The following is a 21,741-nucleotide window of genomic DNA, read 5'->3' as shown; positions in this document are numbered from 1 at the left end:
CCTTTACATGTCAGATGTCATTGTCGGTACGCCACAGTCACATCACTAAAGCCGAATGAAAAAAAAATAACGAATATTATTGAAACAATTTTCCGGGAATCACCTCACCTTAAAATTATCGATTTCGCTGGTAGAATAGCGGGTATTATGATAGACAGTGTTATAAAAAATTCGTAAACCTGTTGCATTTGTTATATAATATCAACTGAAGGCGAAAATTTACATTGTTACACAAATAAATATAAAATAGTTGCGAATTTTTCCGCAAAAGTGTTTTCCGAGGAAATTATGGACGAAATAGTGATGAAAATTTGTCCAAACTGGTGAGTATTGGTGAGGAACTGATGGTGTTTGTAATACAATGTTTATCCTATTTTTAAGTCCCGCGTTAGCAAGAGTTATTTTTAGATATATGGAACAGTCTCTACAGCTGTTGATTTCGTTCATTGGGTTGTTTACCTTACTGCATTACGTCTTGTATCGTATTCTGCGAACATTGTATTATGAGAAGACTTCCTGCTTTAATTAATGACTCTAGTATTAAAAAATATCAGTTTTAGTTTATTAATTTAAAAACAAAAGGAAATATTGCCGTCTATAGTGATAGATATTTTTATACAAAGTTTTTACAGTTTATAGGGGTTTTTGACCTTTATTATTTCATTCACTGATTCACTCATTCATTCGTATAGTCACGCCTATGTCCTTTGCGGGGTAGACAGGGCTAACAGTCTTGAAGAGTCTGATAGGCCACATTCAGCTATTTGGCTTTATGATAGAATTGTGAATAAAATAGTATAGACATACAAACATACATACATAAAATCACGCCTCTTTCCCGGAGGGGTAGGCAGAGACTAACTCTTTCCACTAAATTATTTATTAATTTTCCAAATATGTAGTGACCTTTATGATTTTGTTTCCTAGCTTAAGTAGGATAGCAGAATAATTATAATAGTTTTGTATAAGTACATTAAAATAAATAAAAATGAATTTGAATTGCTGTGTTACCCCAAATCATTATCCAAATTGCTGTAAAGCCAACAAGACATAGTTTGTCTAAGTTGTCTAAGAAGTTATTTCATGACCTGCCTTACCACACACCTGGATCATAGCACTTGGACAAGCTCCATAGAATTGCATATTTCCTGCTTAATAATTGGATTATTTTTATAATTACACCAGCTGCATCTCAGGGCTTCACTCTCATGGGGATTTCAGGATACAATTACTTATAATGTTTTTTAATGTAGACAATGTGCATTCGTCCACGATTTAGATTTAAGAGATCTATATTTGTAAATTGACGTCCTATGAAAATGCTGCAGTGTAGTTTGTTCCGCCGCTTCTTCTACACATGCGCTTTGGAAGTGGTAGTAGTTATAATTAGATTTAAGTTATGTGACGTCAATAAGTGATACCTTGTATCCAATTTTGAAAATAAATCTATTCTATTCTGTTTATCTCAGTTATATTCTATCTGTGTACCAAATTTCATCAAAATGAATCCAGTAGATTTTGTGTGAAAGAGTAACAACTATACATTCACACATGTTTGTTAAACATTATGCAGGGATTGTGTGAAGTGGAAAAATGTAGTCTCTGCCAACACTTCTGGGAAAGAGGCATGATTGTATGTAGTATGTATGTATCTGTACATCCTCAAACATTACGTTTATTAAATTAGTAGGATACTACTACTACTACTAATATTAAATTAATATAATTATATTTTTTTTAAAATCCAGGTGCAATTTCTAAAAATAATTTAATCACACATCGCTATAATTTTGGCAGCAAACGGGAGATACCTTCCGTGAATTTCACGATCCACTCGGTGCACTGTGCTCGCAACATCAAAGTGTGCCCCGTGTGCAAGGAGCCAGTGCCCCAGAACGACCTGCAGGAGCACCAAGACAAGTACCATAAGCTAAGTGAGTACACAAACACATAATCACCTCTATATCCCTTGCGGGGTAGTCAGAGCCAACAGTCTTGAAAAGACTGATAGGCCACGTTCAGCTGTTTGGCTTTATGATGGAAATTGAGATTCAAATAGTGACAGGTTGCTAGCCCATCGCCTAAGTGAGTACTTGCCAATAATACTTTCTTTTGAAGAAGTGGGTTAAGCTAATAGAATAAGAGAGAGCTATAATCATTCACGTAATATACACAATGCCCAAAGGTATCCCAACTAAACAAATTCGTCTGTCTGTTCGAAAATGGATCTTAAATTATTACAATAGAGCACATAATTCTCAATTATAAAACTGCTTTCCCATAATATGGAGTCACGTATTGTGTTCTTTATTGCAATGCATTAAGATTCAGTTTTGTAAGGCGAACATCTTTAGATTGTTGGAGAAAAGTTTTTTGTTTGGAAAAGCTCTTGTAGCTGGAGCGATAGTTCTAACATAGGATGTGTATCATCATCTGATCAACTGCAAAAGTTGCTGAGGTCAGATGGAAGTTGCTTCGTGTCAAATCCTGATTCACCCAATCCAAGGTCTATGGTCAAAGGCATACCCTCTCCACATGACAGAACCAGGACTAGAAGGAGGAAGAACAAAAGTTGAAGCGTTAACAAGTAGACTTAATGTATATACATACATACATACATAAAATCACGCCTCTTTCCCGGAGGGGTAGGCAGACACTACATCTTTCCACTTGCCACGATCTCTGCGTACTTCCCTCGTTTCGGGTACTCTTATTAATGTACATACATACATACATTCATATGGTCACGTCAAGGGCTGTACCCTTGCGGGGTAGACAGAGCCAACAGTCCCGAGAAGACTGAATGGCCACATTCAGCTATTTAGCTTAATGATAGAATTGAGATTCAAATAGTGACAGGTTGCTAGCCCATCGCCTAAAAAAGAATCCCAAGTTTGTAAGCCTATCCCTTAGTCGCCTTTTACGACATCCATGGGAAAGAGATGGGAGTGGTCCTATTCTTTTTTGTATTGGTGCCGGGAACCACACGGCACGTCACATTAATGTATATTATTCTGTTCTGCCTACCCCTCCGGGGAAGAGGCGTGATTTTATGTATGTATGTATGTATATTATTCTGTTATATTCCAGTGCCGTGCAAGCATTGCGGCGAGAGCGTCTGCGGCACGGACATGGAGGACCACATCCGTGACTCGTGCGGACACACAATTAAGAGCTGCAGGTATTTTTCTACTCGTTTTATTATTATTTTTCCAGATTTGGTATTCTTACATACATACATACATATTGAACGGGCCGAGGGCCTATTGGTTCTAGTCTAAATAAAAACAGAATTTCGCCCGTTCAAGATATGTCTTGTCGTCGTCGTCTCGTCTTAGTCGATTGTCCTTTTTTCACAGTCTCTCAGTCGGTTTTGGTCATCTAAATTGTCAAGTCAAAGAGTGTTTGTCCATGGAGGCTGAACGGCCGCTCCACATATAATCACGTCTATATCCTTTGCGGGGTAGACAGAGCCGACAGTCTCGTAAAGACTGATAGGCCACGTTCAGCTCTTTGGCTTTAAGATAGAATTGAGATTCAAATAGTGACAGGTTGCAAGCCCATCGCCTAAAAGAAGAATCCCAAGTTTATAAGCCTACCCCTTAGTCGCCTTTTATGACATCCATGGGACAGAGATGAGTGGTCCTATTCTTTTTTCTATTGGTGCCGGGAGCCACACGGCACTTTGGTATTTGGTATTCTTTTGTGCCATATATGTATGCCGTCTTCTTATATATGCTCTTCGGCCTGCCCCTTCTAACTGGGCCTTGGGCGAATTGGCCAACCATCTATTCCCCAAGTAGTCTGCCAGTTTCGTATCGTGGCCGTTCAGTCTTTTCAAGACTGTTGGCCATGTCTACCGCGCAAGGGATATAGACGTGATGATATGTATGTATGTAGATAATATCTTCCATCATCAGGTACTGCGAGTTAGAACTGCCAAGACACGATTTACCCACCCACGAGAGCTACTGCGGGGTCCGCACAGAGCAGTGCAAGGACTGCAAGGAGTGGATCATGATCAAGTACAGGCAGGTGCACGTTGACACTAACCACGGCTTCATACGGCTCGATGACGGTAACTGTACTATTAAAGATATAAATATATAAATAAAAATACACTGATTGAGTTAACCTCGAAGTAAGTTCGAGACTTGTGTTATGAGGTACTAACTCAACGATAGTATATTTTATAATATACCTGTTTTACCTGAAATTAAAACAGTTATTATATGCGGTAACCTTATTCGAGACCTATAGAGTGAGATAGCAACACCTTCGTGCTCTTTCAACAGCCCCAAAGTGCCCCCCTCCACCCACTTCCGGTCACCTATCTCGTTCTTTCGGAGTGGAGGGGGGGCCTCGCTTGCCAGTGCGCGCAAGAGCGCTGTCTCCTCACATTGCATCTCACTAAAGTATGTTAAAATAAGCCAGCAGGCAGAATTTAAACTATAGGTCTCGAATAAGGTTACCGCATATAATAACTGTTTTAATTTCAGGTAAAACAGGTATATTATATGCTAAGAACCGTTATTCGAGACCTATAGAGTGAGATGTGTTTGTTATCGCCTGGTGGCAAGCGAAAAATAATAAGCCAATGTGTGATGAAGGTCAGTATGGAATAGTCATTGAAATATGCAATGGCAATAAAAAGAAGACATCTGCTAATCAGTTTTGTTTTATTTATTCTTCTTATAGAAAATATACCTAATCAATGGTATTTGCTGCGACAAATAATGAATGAAATATATATATGTATGTATTTTTCTTTAAATGTATAGAATTCTTATAAGCAAGAATTGAAAACAAAAAATTAAATAAAAGTTAAAGTTATTTTCCAGTTAGTAATATGATAATATAAGTCATAAAATCAGGTTATAAAGCATCAAAATACTTTGATAAGTTGAACCCATTCTGGGGTTCACGTATCTCTTTTGAATAATAACATGCAAAGGTATTAGGAACACGCCAGTTCCCCTTTTGCATTATCTCATCAATATTACAATTGTCCATCCAGTTTAACGAGGCTGAAGCACTGCGCGTACTCCCTGGACTAGCTTCAACTCCCGCCGAGCGAAGAATCCTCTTGACCCAGCCTCCAATCATAGTCCGAGAGGCAGCCTTAATATTTCCATTACATGAAATGAACAGTTCAGTCATTTCTTCAACACGCCTTGCTCGAGAAATTTCTATCAGTCTTTTTACATGAAAAACAGGACAGATATTGTAATTCTCAGTTTGTTTGAGACGCCATGAAGACTGCCTGTGCACATAATTGTCAGTCTTAGAGCCGAATACTGGGTGAAACACAATAACATCAGAATGGTCTTCATAATGCTGTTCATCAATATGTAACAGGGTTAAATCATGTACTCTTCGACTAGATGCAAGCAAAAGTATCAAAGCTGTGCGCCGAGATAATACAAATAATGAATTTAGATCAGGGGAGTGTGTAATTAACCATTCAATTACAATTCTGGGATCCCAGATTGCTGGTTTACTTTGCTTTTTGTCAGCATTAGCGACTGAAATAGCCTTAAGAATACGCTTCACAATAACATTTGCGCTAAGTGGTTCTTGTCTAGGAACAGACAGTGTAGAAATACAGGATTTATGAACTAAAATGGTTTTATATGACAAATTCAAGCGTATATGCAAATGTGCTAAGTATCTAGCTAGCTGGGCTCCGTTGGGTTGTAGGCTGTTAATATTATTAGCCCTACACCAAACTTCCCATTTGGACCAGACAGACTGGTACATTTTGTTTGTTGATTCTCTCAAGCTAGTGTTAAGCAATTGAATTTCGTCATGAGACCAACCTGTCAGTTGATTGCTCCACCCTTCACCAACCAAGCCTCGAGACAGATCTCGGCCACACGAGGCGGTGGGAGCCGAGTCCGTGTATCCGTCAGCCTGTGCTGTAGATCGGTGATAGTGAACGGCGCTCGCACAGCTCTGCTCTTGAGATCCGGACGCCAATATACTTTGTGCCAACGCGGGGCTATTATGATGTACATTCCCTTCGCCTGGTTCATATGTGCTAGGACCCGGGGAACAAGATGGGGGGGTGGAAACACCCAAGCAAGTTGAAAGTTCCATTTTCTGCTGAACGCGTCGTGAAATATTGCGCTCGAGTCTTCGTAATTGCGCGATGCGTAACAAGCAAGCACGTGTGCGTTTGCGGAAGCGAATAAATCGATTTGTGGTCGACCGTAGCGGTTGAACACTTCGTGGCAAGCTTCTGGGTTGAGAGTCCATTCGCCGCGTGACTTCTTTCTGGATAGTAAGTCCGCTTCTATGTTGAATTGACCGGGAATATGATGTGGGATTATCTGTATGTTGTTCTCGTCCATTATGTTGAACAACAGTTGCGTCAATTTGAACAGGTTTGTGGATCGTAGGCCTCCTTCGTTTTTTATGTAACTGATCACGCTTTTGTTGTCCGATTGTAATAGAATCGTGGTGTTTCGGAGGTACGATAGAAACATCTTCAATGTCTGTATGACAGCTGACATTTCTTTCAGATTGCTGTGCCAACTTATCTGACTGTTCTGCCAGACACCACTTACATTTTTTCCATCTAGCACAGCCCCCCAACCTGAGCCGGAGGCATCGGTTGTCAAAAAATGTGCAACCCTCTGGCAGTGAATAGGAGTGCCTGATTCTACTGCAGTTAACCACCATTTCAGTTCGTCTTGAACTGAAATTTCTAATGGCCACTTTGTTTGTGGCTGAATTTTCGAAAGTCGTATGCTGGCCTTCTGTATGGGGCGGCAGTGAAGACGACCTCTGGGCACGACGAACGCTGCAAAGTTTAGCATGCCTAGTACCCTCTGGGAATCTTTGAAATTCCATTGATTGGTGTCTAACAAATAAAGTATTTTGTTTTTGATTTTCGACACTTTGTCCTTGGGTAGGTACTTGGAATTCTGGCTGAGATTCCATGTTACACCTAGGTAGTTTATACATTTGGTCGGGACGAGCACAGATTTCTTGTAATTGATCGTCCATCCGAGCAGGGTCAGTAATCGAACAGCTTCTGCAGCATGCTCTATCAAAATTTCTCGGTTTTGATGGACTATCAGATAGTCGTCGAGATAGACTATGAGCCTTAAGCCTCTTTCGCGCAAGAGCTGGGCTACCCAGTTGGATACAGTCGAGAATACTTTGGGTGCTGATGACAGCCCGAAGGGGAGACTGGTCATCTGAAGGAGCTCGATGTTTCCTGAATCTGTTTCGTATAGAACTCTCAGATACCGTTGATCGGCTTCGGCGACCGCCAGGTGAAAGTATGCCTGAGATAAATCGATCTTCACGGTCCAGTCTCCTTCTTGTAAGAAGTCTGGAATCCTCTGAACGTTTATAAGGCGAAATTTGAATTGTGCTAGGTAATCGTTTAGCTTTTTCAAGTTGAAGATAGGCCGATCGCTCGAGTCTGCCTTCTTTACGAGAAACATCGGACAGACAAAACTGGGTGTATTTGGAGCTGGTACCAAAACCTTTTGTCTTTTTAAATCTGAAATCTGTTTTGTCATTGCAGCACTGTTGGGTGTCTGAAATTTTCTTAACATGTTTGGTGCCATTAATGGGGGTAGAACTAAAAAGGGGATTCGATAACTCGATATTACTTTTATGATGTAATCTGGAGCGTTGAAATGACGCCAAACATGAATAAAATCTTTCAAACGCCCACCGTAAAAGTTGTCTTGTATATAGTCATTTACGAAAATTACTGTACCGACGGTTTGAATTCTCAGTTGATTTCTTAGTGTTGGTACTGTGCTTCGAATTCGTCCCACTTTTATTCGCCTTGCTGTTTTGATATTTACCGGTCTTTGTCGATAAACCGCGATAACCAGTCGAAGTTGAGGGTACATTATCAAGATTTTGCTCCTGTCTATTGAACGATCTCTGCGATCGTTTGTTTTGAGAATAATCTGTTCTATTCCGCATAGACATGATTGGCTCTTCTGCAGAGCGTTTGTTTGACACAAAAATTTTATTTGTACCCCCAACTTTCTGCAAAAAGGAGCTTAACATATCTGGATTAAATAATTGTGAGTTTGTGGGAGGTATCTTTCTAATGTCTTCTTTTATAAAACGATCTTTAATGCTTGAAAGAACACTGTCGCGTCGCTTTTGTATGACGTCAGCACGCCTCCCACAAACTAATTGTAAAATATCTTCGGACACTTTTACATAGGCCGATTTGTCAGAAAAAAGGGAATTTATTTTATCAAATAACGTATTTGCATCTAAGTTACAACCGGGTAATGATGACCATTGTATGAGCTCTTGTAGATTATTTTTTAAGTTCTCATTTTGCTGGATAAGTGCATGAGTCATGGCGCCCAATGACCTATCTAATGACTTTAGCCAGCTAGAATTAGGATCAAAGTATCGAACCTCAGTGTTAACATCAATCTCGTAAAAACCAGGTTTTGCCAAATAATTTTTCTCGGTTTCTACGTATCGAACGCGATCCCACTCGTTCGTATTAAAGTGATGCAGTTTATTAAGGAGATTTAATCGGTTCTCTAATGCATTTCCTACGTTAGGTTCTTTGAGATTAGTGTTAACGTTAAATTCGAAAGTTTTACTTGGTCGCGGTTTGTTGACGAGGGGCTCGTCGGCAAAAAGAGAACTTTTTAAATTGTCGGTAGGATGAATTGAAATGTTAGAAACGTTAGAATCTGAATCACTGATAGACCTACGTTGTTTTTTTGCAAAAGTAGAATCGGTCTGCCTAATATAATTCAATATATCACTTACTTGAGATGTTAATATGTCTAACCTGCGATCCCCATCGCTATGTGTTCTTTTACGACCACGTGTTCGCGCCTTATGGCGGGAACGTAACCGGTCGGAACTAGATGAGCTTGACGAAGAACTAGTACTGCTGGAACTTGTGGACCGCTCCCGCCGATTCCGTTCGTCCTTATCTGGTGACTTATTCATCATAAAGATTCCTTCTGTAGGAAACTTTAGGGAATTGCCTTCCGCAGGCGATGCCTTTTGTAGGCAGTTTTGTAAGTCTTCCGCAGACATACACAATAACAACTTATTGATTTATTAATTTATTTTTCGAACAGCAACGCTGTTTTATTTATGGGGTGTTGCTTCGACGAAAGTCGATGCCAATGTGAGGAGACAGCGCTCCTGCGCGCACTGGCAAGCGAGGCCCCCCCTCCACTCCGAAAGAACGAGATAGGTGACCGGAAGTGGGTGGAGGGGGGCACTTTGGGGCTGTTGAAAGAGCACGAAGGTGTTGCTATCTCACTCTATAGGTCTCGAATAACGGTTCTTAGCATATAATAAATACTTATATGGAATAGATAAAAATAACACCTAGACCAATCAGAAAAAGTTCTTTTCTCATCATGCCCTGGCCGGGATTCGAACCCAGGACCTCCGGTGTCACAGACAAGCTTACTACTCCTGCGCCATAGAGGCCGTTTATATAGATAGAAATGCAGATAGATATTTTTTTATTTGCAACTACAATATTTTTTTTATTTGCATCTAATATTATCACATCACTGTCACTACATATTATAAAGACTCTCAGACTTTCAAGACTGCTGGCTCTGTCTACCCCGTAAAGGATACAGACGTCATTATATGGACGGTATTCATAAGGGGTAAAGTCATAAAAAATGGATTATATGTTTCATATGTATTTCAAAAGCATCAATGATAATCTATTTTCAATATGTGTTTGTCAAAAATATAATCAAGTTTACAAAGAATATTTTTTCAGACCCATTACCCCAGTCCAAGAAAGTGAAACCAGATACCACCAACATCAGACCGATAAGTGATGTGCAAGCCTCTACCTCTAACGGAGTGCGATCTGACAACGATTCGAGAACCAAAGCTAGCAGCCCACGTGCCAATGAGACATCGAGAGATAATACCAACAGCTATCGAACCGGCGAAATAATTGGTGGCAGAAGTGGGATCAATGGGAGCGGAGATGGAAAACATTCGAGGAGAATTCGTAAGAGTTTCTCTTTTCTGCTTGCTCTATTTCTATATTATAAAAAGTATTTCTATAGCTCAGTTCTTTTATATATGTGTAATATTATAATATTTGCATGCTATAATTAATGGCTGATCAGATGGAAATATGTTTTATGCTACACCTTTTAGAATCCCTTTTCAAAAGTAAAAAAGATTATTTTCTATTTTATTCTATACATACAATCATGTCTTTATCCTTTACCGGGTAGACAGAGCCAACAGTCTTGAAAAGACTGAATGGCCACATTCAGCTATTTGGCTTAATGATAGAATTGAGATTCAAATAGTGACAGGTTGCTAGCCCATCGCCTAAAAAAGAATCCCAAGTTTGTTTTGTAAGCCTATCCCTTAGTCGCCTTTTGCGACATCCATGGAAAGGAGATGGAGTAGTCCTATTATTTTTTGTATTGGTGCCGGGAACCACACGGCACTAATTCATTTCATTAATTTCATTTAAATAAAGATTGAAATACATAATTTACAAAAAGCTTAATGCCATTTGGCTCTACTCGTTCTTACCCTTAATTAACTTTTGAAATTAGATTGAATTTAATGTTCAAGAACTCATACCAATTACAGGAAGAGCAGAATACGGAAACTCTTCACGCGAAGCCGAGGGTAACGGAGCCACAGCCGGGACTTCCACGGCATACAATACCAGTGACCAGCCGCAGCGGAAGGTCACCATTCCCCCACTTTGCATATACGAGAGAAATAAGTGAGTATACATTTTTTTTTTTTAAATTACACTGCTTGAGTTAACCTCGAAGTAAGTTCGAGACTTGTGTTACGAGATACTAACTCAACGATACTATATTTTAATAATAACTACTTATTAGATAGATAAACATCTAAGACCCAGACCAATCAGAGAAAGTTCGTTTCTCATCATGCCCTGACCGGGATTCGAACCCGAGTCCTCCGGTGTCACAGACAAGCGTATTACCGCTGCGCCACAGAGGCCGTCAATTTTGTCAACACTGTCTGTAAGAAACATACACTCGTACTGCTCCACTTTCTTCTTGGTACCAGCATTAGTCCCGGTCTTCACCGCTTTGGAGAGGGGCCGTTTAACCAGGATCCTGGTTGGGTAAGTCAGGGTTACGGAGGTTACTCTCGGAGCTAACTGTCACGGCGACACGCCAGGAGTTCAACGGAGGCAGTGCTGGCCAGCGAGACCGATTACCAGACCTGAGTTCCACCGTTCACGGTGTCATTAACTTATTTAATGATGTGTGAATATTTATCAATATCAAAACATATGATAGATATATAGATAATTCATTTATTTGATTTGCTACACACAATTTGCAATTTCATATGAAATACAAATTAATTAGTATTTCATATGAAATACAAATTAATTAGTATTTCATATGAAATTGTGTAGAGTTGCAGCAATACAAAAAGGTTACAACTCAACGAATTTATTGCTATAGATAAAGCATTACGCTGATTTTCAGTTATGACCTAGGTGCTAGTGCAGGTCAATCTGCATATAATACAATATTAAACAAATTTTGTCTGTACATTAAGTTTATTTAAAAAAAAAATGACATTGACATAAATACGAATCTTTTTTCTCTGTACAATATTAGTACGGATTGTTAATTTTTTATTTTGCTGTCAACTGTATTACGAGTAAGATGTGATTTAGCGTACTTTATTGATTAGCAAGCATATACGAGTACAACAATTAGTATAGTCAAAACAGATTCTCCTTTCTGTAATAATTTCGAGGCATCTTTAGGAGAGTAAATATATATGGTCACGTCTATATTCTTTGCGGGGTAGACAGAGCCAACAGACTTTAAAAGTCTGATAGGCCACGTTAAGCTGTTTGGCTTAATGATAGAATTGAAACTCAAATAGTAATTGGTTGCTATTCTACAAGAAGATCCAAAGTTTATTAGTACTCGTATATCCCTGGGTCCCTTTTTACGACATCCATTGGAAAGAGATGGAGAGGGCCTATTCTTTTTTTGTATTGGTGCCGGCATCCGCTGGGCATTAGGAGTATATCCCTAATTATTAAAAAGAAACTACATTATTATTCAATTTTTACTTGAGAGAATATTTAATTGTTTTTTCTTTGTTAATTAGTAAACTTATTGTTATTGATGACTGTATGTTTTCCTAAGAAGAAATAAAATAAAAATGTCTTAATTATTTTTACGTTTACATACATATGAAATGTAAAATATATAAATTAAAATCTGTACCTTTGACTAAGCAATCTATGTTAAATAAATAAAAATATTTTGTATTTTTTTTTTACTTGCAAAGTCATGCGCCTGCGCACCCCGTCCAAGACAGCAGCAACTTGTTGGCGTTAACGCCACAGCAACTCCGGTATAGCGGCAGGCAACGGCTGGGTACATCATCTGCTGCGGGTGAGTGACTCACGTCTATATCCCTAACGGGGCAGACAGAGCCAACGGTCTCAAAAAGACTGAAAGGCCACGTTCAGCTGTGTGGCCTTACTATTGAATTAAGATTAAAAAAAAGTGACATGTGCTATGCCATTGCCTAAAAGATGAAACCCAAGTTTATAAGCCTTACTCGCCTTTTGCGACATCCATGGGAACGAGATGGAGTGGTCTTATTCTTTTTTTTTATTAGTGCTGGAAGCTACACGGCACTATTACTACAGTAATACATACATAATATCACGTCTATATCCCTAACGGGGCAGACAGGGCCAACGGTCTCGAAAAGACGCAAAGCCTGTACTGTACGTGCCAATGGTGAATTGAGATTCAAATAGTGACAGGGTGCTAGCCCATCGCCTAAAAGAAGAATCCCAAGTTTATAAGCCTACCCCTTAGTCGCCTTTTACGACATCCATGGGAGAGAGATGGCGTGGTCCTATTCTTTTTTCTGTTGGTGCCGGGAACCACACGGCATATTCATACCAATGTATAAACTATACACCTTGTTAATGTATATTGAATTAACTATTCTTGTTTTTGTTAAATTATTTTATTGACACAAAATTCTATCATTAACCCAAATAGCTGAACGTGGCCTATCAGTCTTTTCAAGACTGTTGGCTTTGTCTACCCCGCAAGGGATATAGACGTGATTATATGTGAAATGTGATGTGTATGAATGTATTGCAGGTATCTCCCCAGGGTTCAGTCCGGTCGCGAAGCCGAGGATGCTTAACAGCATGGACTCTCAGAACCGGGAGACAGAGGACAGTCGGGACTGCACGAATGACCGGTCCTGGGGTCATTGGATGAATGTCAATGATTCAGAATGGGCCGGGCGGAGGCTGGGGAGGGCCGGGGTACAGTTCCGTGCCAGTATATTACCATAATTTTATATTTACACATATTTAGTAATATTATGTACCCATATTAATATTAGTACCTGGGCGACCGAGCGGTGCTTGGCTTTTTTTGTCAACCGTTTCAATTTAACTTCAGAAAAACCACGAAGAAAAGTAAAATTAAATCTATATGTACTTCCATATATGCTAAGGTGTTTCTTAATTTTACTTACATACATAAAATCACGCCTGTTTCCCGGAGTGGAAGGCAGAGACCACATTTTTCCGCTTGTTACGATCCCTGCATACTTCTTTTTCTTCGTACATATTCATTACTCTTTATGCAAGCTCGTCAGAGTTTTCCATACTCATCCAGTTAATATTGTAATTGGGTTATTAGGTTTGTTTGTTTATTACCTCTTAATGCTTTATATCCTTGTTCAATCTTCATGAAAATTTGCACACTCATCCGGGAAGAGTAAATGTAAATTGTCCCGGGCAAGAGTTAGAAACAAACGTAGCCGGTTTTTTTTTTAATATAGTCAGTCCAAGGATACCTGGATTTGAATAATATGTTGCAAGGGAAAGTGTGAATGAATGAATGAATGAATAAAACAAACAGCGTAATAAAATGTCAAAATAAATTTTTACAGTACGTAAATGAGCGCGTGCACAAATTGTCATTTTTTTTGTAGCAGTGGTGTTATATGAAGATGACACGCCTTAATCGAAAAAATTAAGTTTTTAAATCGATTAAGTATTTTATGATAATCGATTAAGTGGCTGCTGCCACCGCGACTTTATTCGCCGTATATGTTCACAGACAATCTTTAATTTTTCGAGGGTGAGATCCAGAGCATTCTTAGATTAACCCCCGGTGCAAAAAAGAGGTTATAAGTTAAAATTGCGTCTTTTTTTTTTATTTAAATTAATTTTTTTAAGTAGATACTAGAGGTGTTATGAACCGCCACACCACATTTTTCAGACTGCGGACTTGCGCAACGACCTAGGAAACTTGGAACCTATGTCTGGCGGCGAGTTCATGGCGCGCTTCAACCAGCTCCAGCTGGGGGGCCCGCCGGCGACCAAGGCGGACCGGTTCAGCGAGATCAAGACCTCATTGAGGGAACTCAGGCGAGGACTGAATGAGGTGACGCCTCTATATATTGCAATGGCTGTGCATACATACATACATATGATCACGTCTATATCCCTAGCGGGGTAGACAGAGCCACCAATCTTGAAAAGACTGATAGGCCACGCTCAGCTGTTTGGCTTAGTGATAGAATTGAGATTCAAATAGTGACAGGTTGCTAGCCCATCGCCTAAAAGAGGAATCCCAAGTTTATAAGCCTATCCCTTAGTCGCCTTTTACGACATCCGTGGGAAAGAGATGGAGTGGTCCTATTCTTTTTTGCAATGGTGCCGGGAACCACACGGCACTGCAATGGATGTAGTTTCTTTTTTTTAAACCTCTTAAAGAGAACGGTGTAGGCCTTTTGTGTTTTAACTTTTTTAATTTGGATGTAGTTTCTTTTTTTTTTTCTCTCTCTTGAAGAGAACAGTGTAGGCCTTTTGTGTTTTAACTTTTTTTTATTTTTTATTATAATGTGTGGTGTGCCCTTTTAAATTTTTAATTGTGTGAACGTGCAATCACTCCAGCGATCACCCATTGTGATCACCAAATTGATGTTATACAATGAACATTTAAATATTTTCATTTTTATTTATTTATTTAAACTTTATGCACGTAAAAAGTACAACAGGTGGACTTAATGCCACAAGGCATTCTCATTATATTATCTGTGTCATTGTAAATGCGTTGGCTACACTAGTTAAAAATCATTCTGTAAGATAAAAATAAACTTATCTGCATGTAAAGTATCTGCTGTTGTTAGCTGAGCATGTAATAATAGTTACATGCTCTCTATTGTGTCATCAAAATAGGATGAAATGCATTAAAAAACACTTAATTTATTTTTCAGGTTACAGCACCTTACAATTCATGTGTCACCAACAATCCTAGGAGGTGAGTATATTTATGAGTAAGTGTCAACGATAAGTTTGAACAAATAATCACGTCTATATCCCTTGCGGGGTGGACATAGCCAACAGTCATCAAAAGATTGAAGGGCCACGTCCAGCTATTTGGCTTTAGAGTAGAATTTAGATTTAAATAGTGACATGTTGCTAGCCCGTCGCCTATAAAAAGAATCTCAAGTTTATAAGTCAAACCCTCAGTCGCCTTTTACGACACCCATGGGAAAGGAAGGAGTGTCAATATTCTTTTTCTATTGGTGCCGGAAACCACACGCTTAATGATATAATTGATCTATCATCAAACAGCTGAACGTGGCCCATCAGTCACTTCAAGACTGTTGGCTCTGTCTACCCCGCAAGGGACATAGACGTGACTATATGTATGTATGAGTTCCACTAGACTACCACTGCGACCTATAGAGGTGTCATGACTTAATAATATAATTGATCTATCATCAAACAGCTGAACGTGGCCCATCAGTCACTTTAAGACTGGCTCTGTCTACCCCGCAAGGGATATAGGCGTGACTATATGTATGTATGAGTTCCACTGGCGACCTATAGAGGTGTCATGGTAATATTATTTTGAACAGCGTGTGGTGCTCGGGCAGCGACTCTTCCTCGGGGAGCCCGCAGGCGGAGGAGCTCCCCTGCGAGTTCTGCGGCGCCCCGGTGCCCGCCGAACACTTGGTGCAGCATCAGGTCAGTGTCAGTTTTTCTATATTTGCATACATACATATACATACTTACATACATTTATGCATACATACATACATACATGCATACATGCATACATAAATTCACGCATTTTTCCCGGAGAGATTATATATTTTCATTTGCCACGATCTCTGCATACTTCCTTCGCTTCATCCAAAATTATAACTCTCTTCATACATATACTAATATGTACATATGTTTCTATGTATAGGTATATTAGCTTTTGCTTCGCAGCAGAATGCAGAAATTTCACAATTCCCACGGGAATATAATTCCCGTTTATACTGGGTTGAAAAGTACGCTATGTCCTAATTCAGACTCTTAATTAAACATACTTACATATAATCACGTCTTTATCCCTTGCGGGGCAGACAGAGCCGCCAATCTTGAAAAGACTGATAGGCCACGTTGAGCTGTTTGGCTTATTGATAGAATTGAGATTCAAATAGTGACAGGTTGCTAGCCCATCGCCTATAAGAAGAATCTCAAGTTTATAAGCCTATCCCTTAGTCGTCTTATACGACATCCATGGGGAATGAGACGGAGTGGTCCTATTCATTTTTTTTATTGGTGCCGGGAACCACACGGCACTTGATTATATACACGAAAACTTAAAAGAAGATCGGTTCAGTAGATAACGCGTGAAGAGACATAACATACAAACAAACAAACATTCGCATTTATACGTACGAGTAGGTAATATTGAAATATTCATCTAGTTATTATATTATCAAGTGGAAAGAGGTAGTCTCTGTTTCATATAGGAATTTATGATTATTTAGGATATTTATAAATAAAACACATTCGAGCTTCGCTTGAATGATGACGCAATGCCCAACTGATTTATTGCGTTGTATGGCCGTTACAAACTGTTAGTCTCTCTTGATAATGACATTGACACTAATATGACACAGTCTCTGCCTACCCCTCCGGGAAAGAGGCGTGATTTTATGTATGTTATTCCTTTCCAGACCGGTTGTCGGCCGGACCTGTGCCGCCCCGGGAGCCCGCCCCCGCCACCGGGGGCTCCCCCGCGCTCCGGGGAGCCCCCCGAAGAGATCCCGATGATACCGTGCGAGTTCTGCACGAGTTCGCTGCCCGTCTACCTCATCACTGCGCATCAGGTGATTTAGCGTTTTACTATTTATACATAATATGTAAATAAATATATACTTACGGGAAAAATCACACAGATTGAGTTAGCCTCGAAGTAAGTTGGAGAATTGTGTTACGAGATACTAACTTTTATTAGCTTGGGTTGTATGTATGTATGTATGTAACGGAATCTTTGAGCTTAATTTTTACTGGTTTCTAAACGTCTGATCAACTTGGAACTTTGCACACGTATCAAGGACCGATGACAATGCAATATTTTGATAAGAGTTTCTCATTATGCTTATTAAAACTGCCAGGATTAATAAATTTATTTTTAGATCCTTCGTAGGAGAGTAAGAGAGACAGAGCTGGCACGCGATCTGCGCGCGCATGCCTGCACTCTCGGAGTTACTCATAGCGATTTCTGGAGTTTACGACTTACTCTTTCGAACTTGCGTGAATACTAATAAGCCTCAAACACGTAGATTTACTCTATTTTACATTTATATAAGATGTTTTATGACAACCTCGATTTATAAACGCTTTTCATAGATTATAATTACAATAAATTAATCAGAACATAAACTTTGAAATTATTTTACGAAACAAAACTTTCGGAAGTAAAGAAGGAATTTATCGTGATCAAAATAATTTTAATCATCAATTATCGAGTAGATTATAATTAACAAAAATGAATTGAAATTAAAAAAAACTAAAAAACTACGCTTTTATTGCTAATCGAACTAAAAAATAGAAAATAAAAATTAATGACAAAGGAATTATAAAACAGTAGTAAGCAAGTCGAACAATCAGTTATAGTCAATACCTTCGATTAAAATTATAACAAAATTAAATTTATAAACAAAACAGTTTAAATTGGAGTAAAAAGCGTGGGGTGCTTGATGTAGTAAATATTAAAATCATTCTATTAGCATATATTTATGACAAGAGAGTTATGAAAATAAAGTAAAATGCACCCCACGCTTTTTACTCCGATTTAAATTGTTTTGTTTATAAATTTAATTTTGTTATAATTTTAATTGGAGGTAATTGACTATAACTGATTGCTACTACTGTTTTATAATTCCTTTGTCATTAATTTTTATTTTCTATTTTTTAGTTCAATTTCAATAAAAGCGTAGTTTTTTAGTTTTTTTTAACTATTATTTATTTTCTATTTTTTATAATAAATACTTAAATAGATAAACATCCAAGACCCGGGCCAATCAGAAAAAGTTCTTTTCTCATCATGCCCTGGCCGGGATTCGAACCCGTGACCTCCGGTGTCACAGACAAGCGCACTACCGCTGTGCCACAGAGGCCGTCAAATGTGTACATGCATGCATGCCGTGTGGCACCAGGCATCAGTAAAATATAATAGAATAGGACCACTCCATCTCCTTCCCATGGATGTTTTAAAAGGCGACTAAGGGATAGGCTAGCAACCTGTCGCTATTTGAATCTCAATTCTATCATTAAGCCGAAAAGCTGAACATGGCCTTTCACTTTTTCAAGACTATTGGCTCTGTCTACCCCGCAAGCGATATAGACGTGACTTTATGTATGTACATATATTTGTATAAAAGTAAGTTTATATATTTGTTGTTCGCAGGAGCGCTGCAGAAAAAACCCTAATCTAAGGTATGCAGATATAAATTTCTTCCTTTAAAAACTAGTTATAATTGTAATGAATTCTAAGTGCCGTGTGGTAACCGGCACTTAAGAATTGGACCACTCCATTTCTTTCCCATGGATGTCGTAAAAGGCGACTTAGGAAAAGGCAAATTTGGGATTCTCCTTGTAGGCGATGGGCTAGCAAATTGTCAGTATTTGAATCTCAATTCCATCATAAAGCTATACAAAGTGAACACAGTGTTTCAGTCTTTTCAAGATTATATCTGTCTATCCCGCAAGGGATATACTCGTGATTATATGAACGTATGTAGGAATTCAAAGTCACCATATATTGATTTAGATAATAAAGTTACTACAAGTGTCTAAAAGATAAGATGTCTATGATTAACGAAAGGAGTCAGTTCTCTAGACAGTGCAGTGCCGTGTGGTTCCCGGCACCAATAAAAAAAGAATAGGACCACTCCATCTCGTTCCCATGGATGTCGTAAAAGGCGACTAACGGATAGGCTTATAAACTTGGGATTCTTTTGGGCGATGGGCTAGCAACCTGTCACTATTTGAATCTCAATTCTATCATTAAGCCAAACAGCTGAACGTGGCCTATCAGTCTTTTTAAGATTGCTGGCTCCGTCTGCCCCGCAAGGGATAAAGACGTGATTATATGTATGTATGCATGTCAGTTCTTTATAAACATGTAATTAATGGTCGAGTGTAGGTGGTCGAATCGGTAAGCTGGTTTAAATGCATGATGCGCATAAGTGCCCTAATGTCAATTTTCGAAGTTATGTACATTAGTTTGTATACTAACCGATGCTCTTATCAAACTTGACTCACGCAATCCAGGAACCAAGCTTCGGACTCAGAGTGGTGAGAATGAAACCGGGTCTAAAGCCAGGAGGAAGAATTGACCATAGAATAGTGTAGGCTAAGTTATTTTATATTAAACTGAATTTTAAAAAATCATATATTATTATTCTTCTGTTATTTTTTTTAAGCATATGACAATAATATTCTATACTCAAAAAGTAAGATTAAAAGGTCCTGGTGGCCAGTAATTATGGCTCAAATATATGACTTTTCGAACAGTTTTAATTGATTGATAATTATAAGTATTTTAAATTAAGTAGATATTCAATAACCTTAACCGAATTTTGACAGCTGTCATTGTAAAAAATCCAAATCTGACAGATTTTAAGATCGGCAAAAAATCATAGGTATAGTCGCATTGTTTTTAGGTACTGAAATAAAACTTAAAAAAATCTCTATTTTCATATTGTGGTTAAAAATTATTTTATGTATGTCTTTTTGAACAAAAATATGTTTCAAGATTGTTCATTTTAGCATCTTAACAAATGTAATTTAGGCATTTTGATGTTGATATTCTCACACTGCACAGATAATCGACACCTTTTGTGAGTATAATTTTAAATTTTATTTTGATTCCACATTTACGAAATTAGTAGTATGTAGTGCCCTTGTACAAAACTTTCTGTTTAGTTTAAATTCGATTTTTATTTTTTCCCTTGATTAAATAAAAATAAATAAAGCTCCAGCTTTTTTCATAATTATTCAGCCAGTTCATAATTATAAAAAAATTATGTGTAAAAACATTTATAACACTTATTTACTATTAAATTAGGAACTATTAAGTTGGGATTTGGGAACTGTAAGTAGTTAAAAAAATGTTAAATTGCAGTTATGATAGATTTCAGTGGACTATTGGATTTTACACATTTTTATAGAAATATTTGTAAACTAATACCTAAGTATCAACGGATTAAAAGGGTAAATTTTTTGTAAACGAATTATACAAAGATCTATTGAGAATAGTCGTTGTGTGTAGTTTAGTAAAATGAATGTATGTAGTAGTAAAGTTTTAAATTGTGCCGTGTGGTTCCCGGCACCATTAGAAACAAAGAATAGGACCACTCCATCTCTTTCCCATGGATGGCGTAAAAGGTGACTAAGGCATAGGCTTATAAACTTGGGATTCTTCTTTTAGGCGACAGACTAGAAACCTGTCACTATTTGAATCTTAATTCTATCATTAAGCCAAACAGCTCTGAACGTGGCCTGTCAGTCTTTTTAAGACTGTTTGCTCTGTCTACTCCGCATGGAATATGGACGTGATTATATGTATGTATGTAAGTTTTAAATTTAATTATTTATTGATAAATATATCAGACCTGAACTCTCCATTGGAAGAGATACGATGATCAATCTAGTAAAAGTTCATGAATTTACACTACATATCTAACCGTATCTATGAGAATGGAATACACAAAAAGTTTCATAATTATTAACTTCTGCATTTATTGATACATCTTTATATGCCCAGACACGGCCTAATAAACTATCAAATAAGCAGCTAGTTAAAGATTTTTATGGGAAATAAAGAAAAATGTAATTTTTAGACCACAGGCCAGTAATCCTAGATCTTTTTAAACTAAATAAATAACTTTTTTATATTATAAATTTTTGTAAACATGGTAATAATGAATTTATTAACGTTTTAAGATATATATTCGTCCATTTAAGGTATTTAAGGTTAATTAAGGCCAAATATATATTTGAATATTCTTCGATTAGTTGATGTTTTGTTTAATTGTATGTGAGGTATGTCAAAAAGTATAAATGTGATAAATAATAAGAAACTTTATGTATGTGCCAATAAATGTTATTTTATTAATGTAATAAGGTAGTTTTATTTTACGCCTATTTTTTTTCTTTGATAAGGTGTTTAAATAATAAAGAGACCATGATATAAAAATAAAATTTAATTGCTTATATTTAAGTACCACTTATCCTAATGGCTTTCTACCAAATACATGATTCTTTTTTTTATCATCAAAATTAATTTAATATAACTAATTATAGTAAAAAAAAAACAAACTTTATACATTGTGCACTACAGACTATCTTCTATCATTATGCCAAACAGCTGAACGTAGCCTATC

At 37.8% G+C, this 21,741-nt stretch overlaps 1 protein-coding gene across 1 annotated transcript; it reads left to right on the top strand.

The window, feature by feature from the left end:
* The first annotated feature begins 72 nt into the window (after positions 1-72).
* LOC106138553 (uncharacterized) lies at positions 73-21,481 on the top strand. The gene is made up of 14 exons (XM_060950611.1): positions 73-323; positions 1,798-1,934; positions 3,091-3,181; positions 3,921-4,078; positions 9,761-10,000; positions 10,603-10,741; positions 12,310-12,416; positions 13,146-13,315; positions 14,283-14,447; positions 15,283-15,326; positions 15,931-16,039; positions 17,026-17,178; positions 18,762-18,790; positions 19,628-21,481. The coding sequence occupies exons 1-14, from the start codon at positions 289-291 to the stop codon at positions 19,653-19,655; spliced, it is 1,605 nt and encodes a 534-aa protein (XP_060806594.1). The 5' UTR covers positions 73-288; the 3' UTR covers positions 19,656-21,481.
* Positions 21,482-21,741: the final 260 nt, after the last annotated feature.

Source organism: Amyelois transitella, chromosome 22, assembly GCF_032362555.1.
Source record: "Amyelois transitella isolate CPQ chromosome 22, ilAmyTran1.1, whole genome shotgun sequence".
Classification (NCBI taxonomy): Eukaryota; Metazoa; Arthropoda; class Insecta; order Lepidoptera; family Pyralidae; genus Amyelois; species Amyelois transitella.
The sequence above is the reverse complement of the archived record's forward strand: the minus strand, read 5'-3'. Positions and strand labels throughout refer to the sequence as shown.

What these genes read in the sequence shown, in the direction of transcription:
- LOC106138553 (XM_060950611.1), top strand. Translation starts at nt 289, where the DNA reads ATGGACGAAATAGTGATGAAAATTTGTCCAAACTG. An exon ending in ATGAAAATTTGTCCAAACTG is followed by an intron (nt 324 to 1,797) that starts GTGAGTATTGGT and finishes TAATTTTGGCAG; the next exon opens with CAAACGGGAGATACCTTCCG. An exon ending in GGGTACATCATCTGCTGCGG is followed by an intron (nt 12,417 to 13,145) that starts GTGAGTGACTCA and finishes AATGTATTGCAG; the next exon opens with GTATCTCCCCAGGGTTCAGT.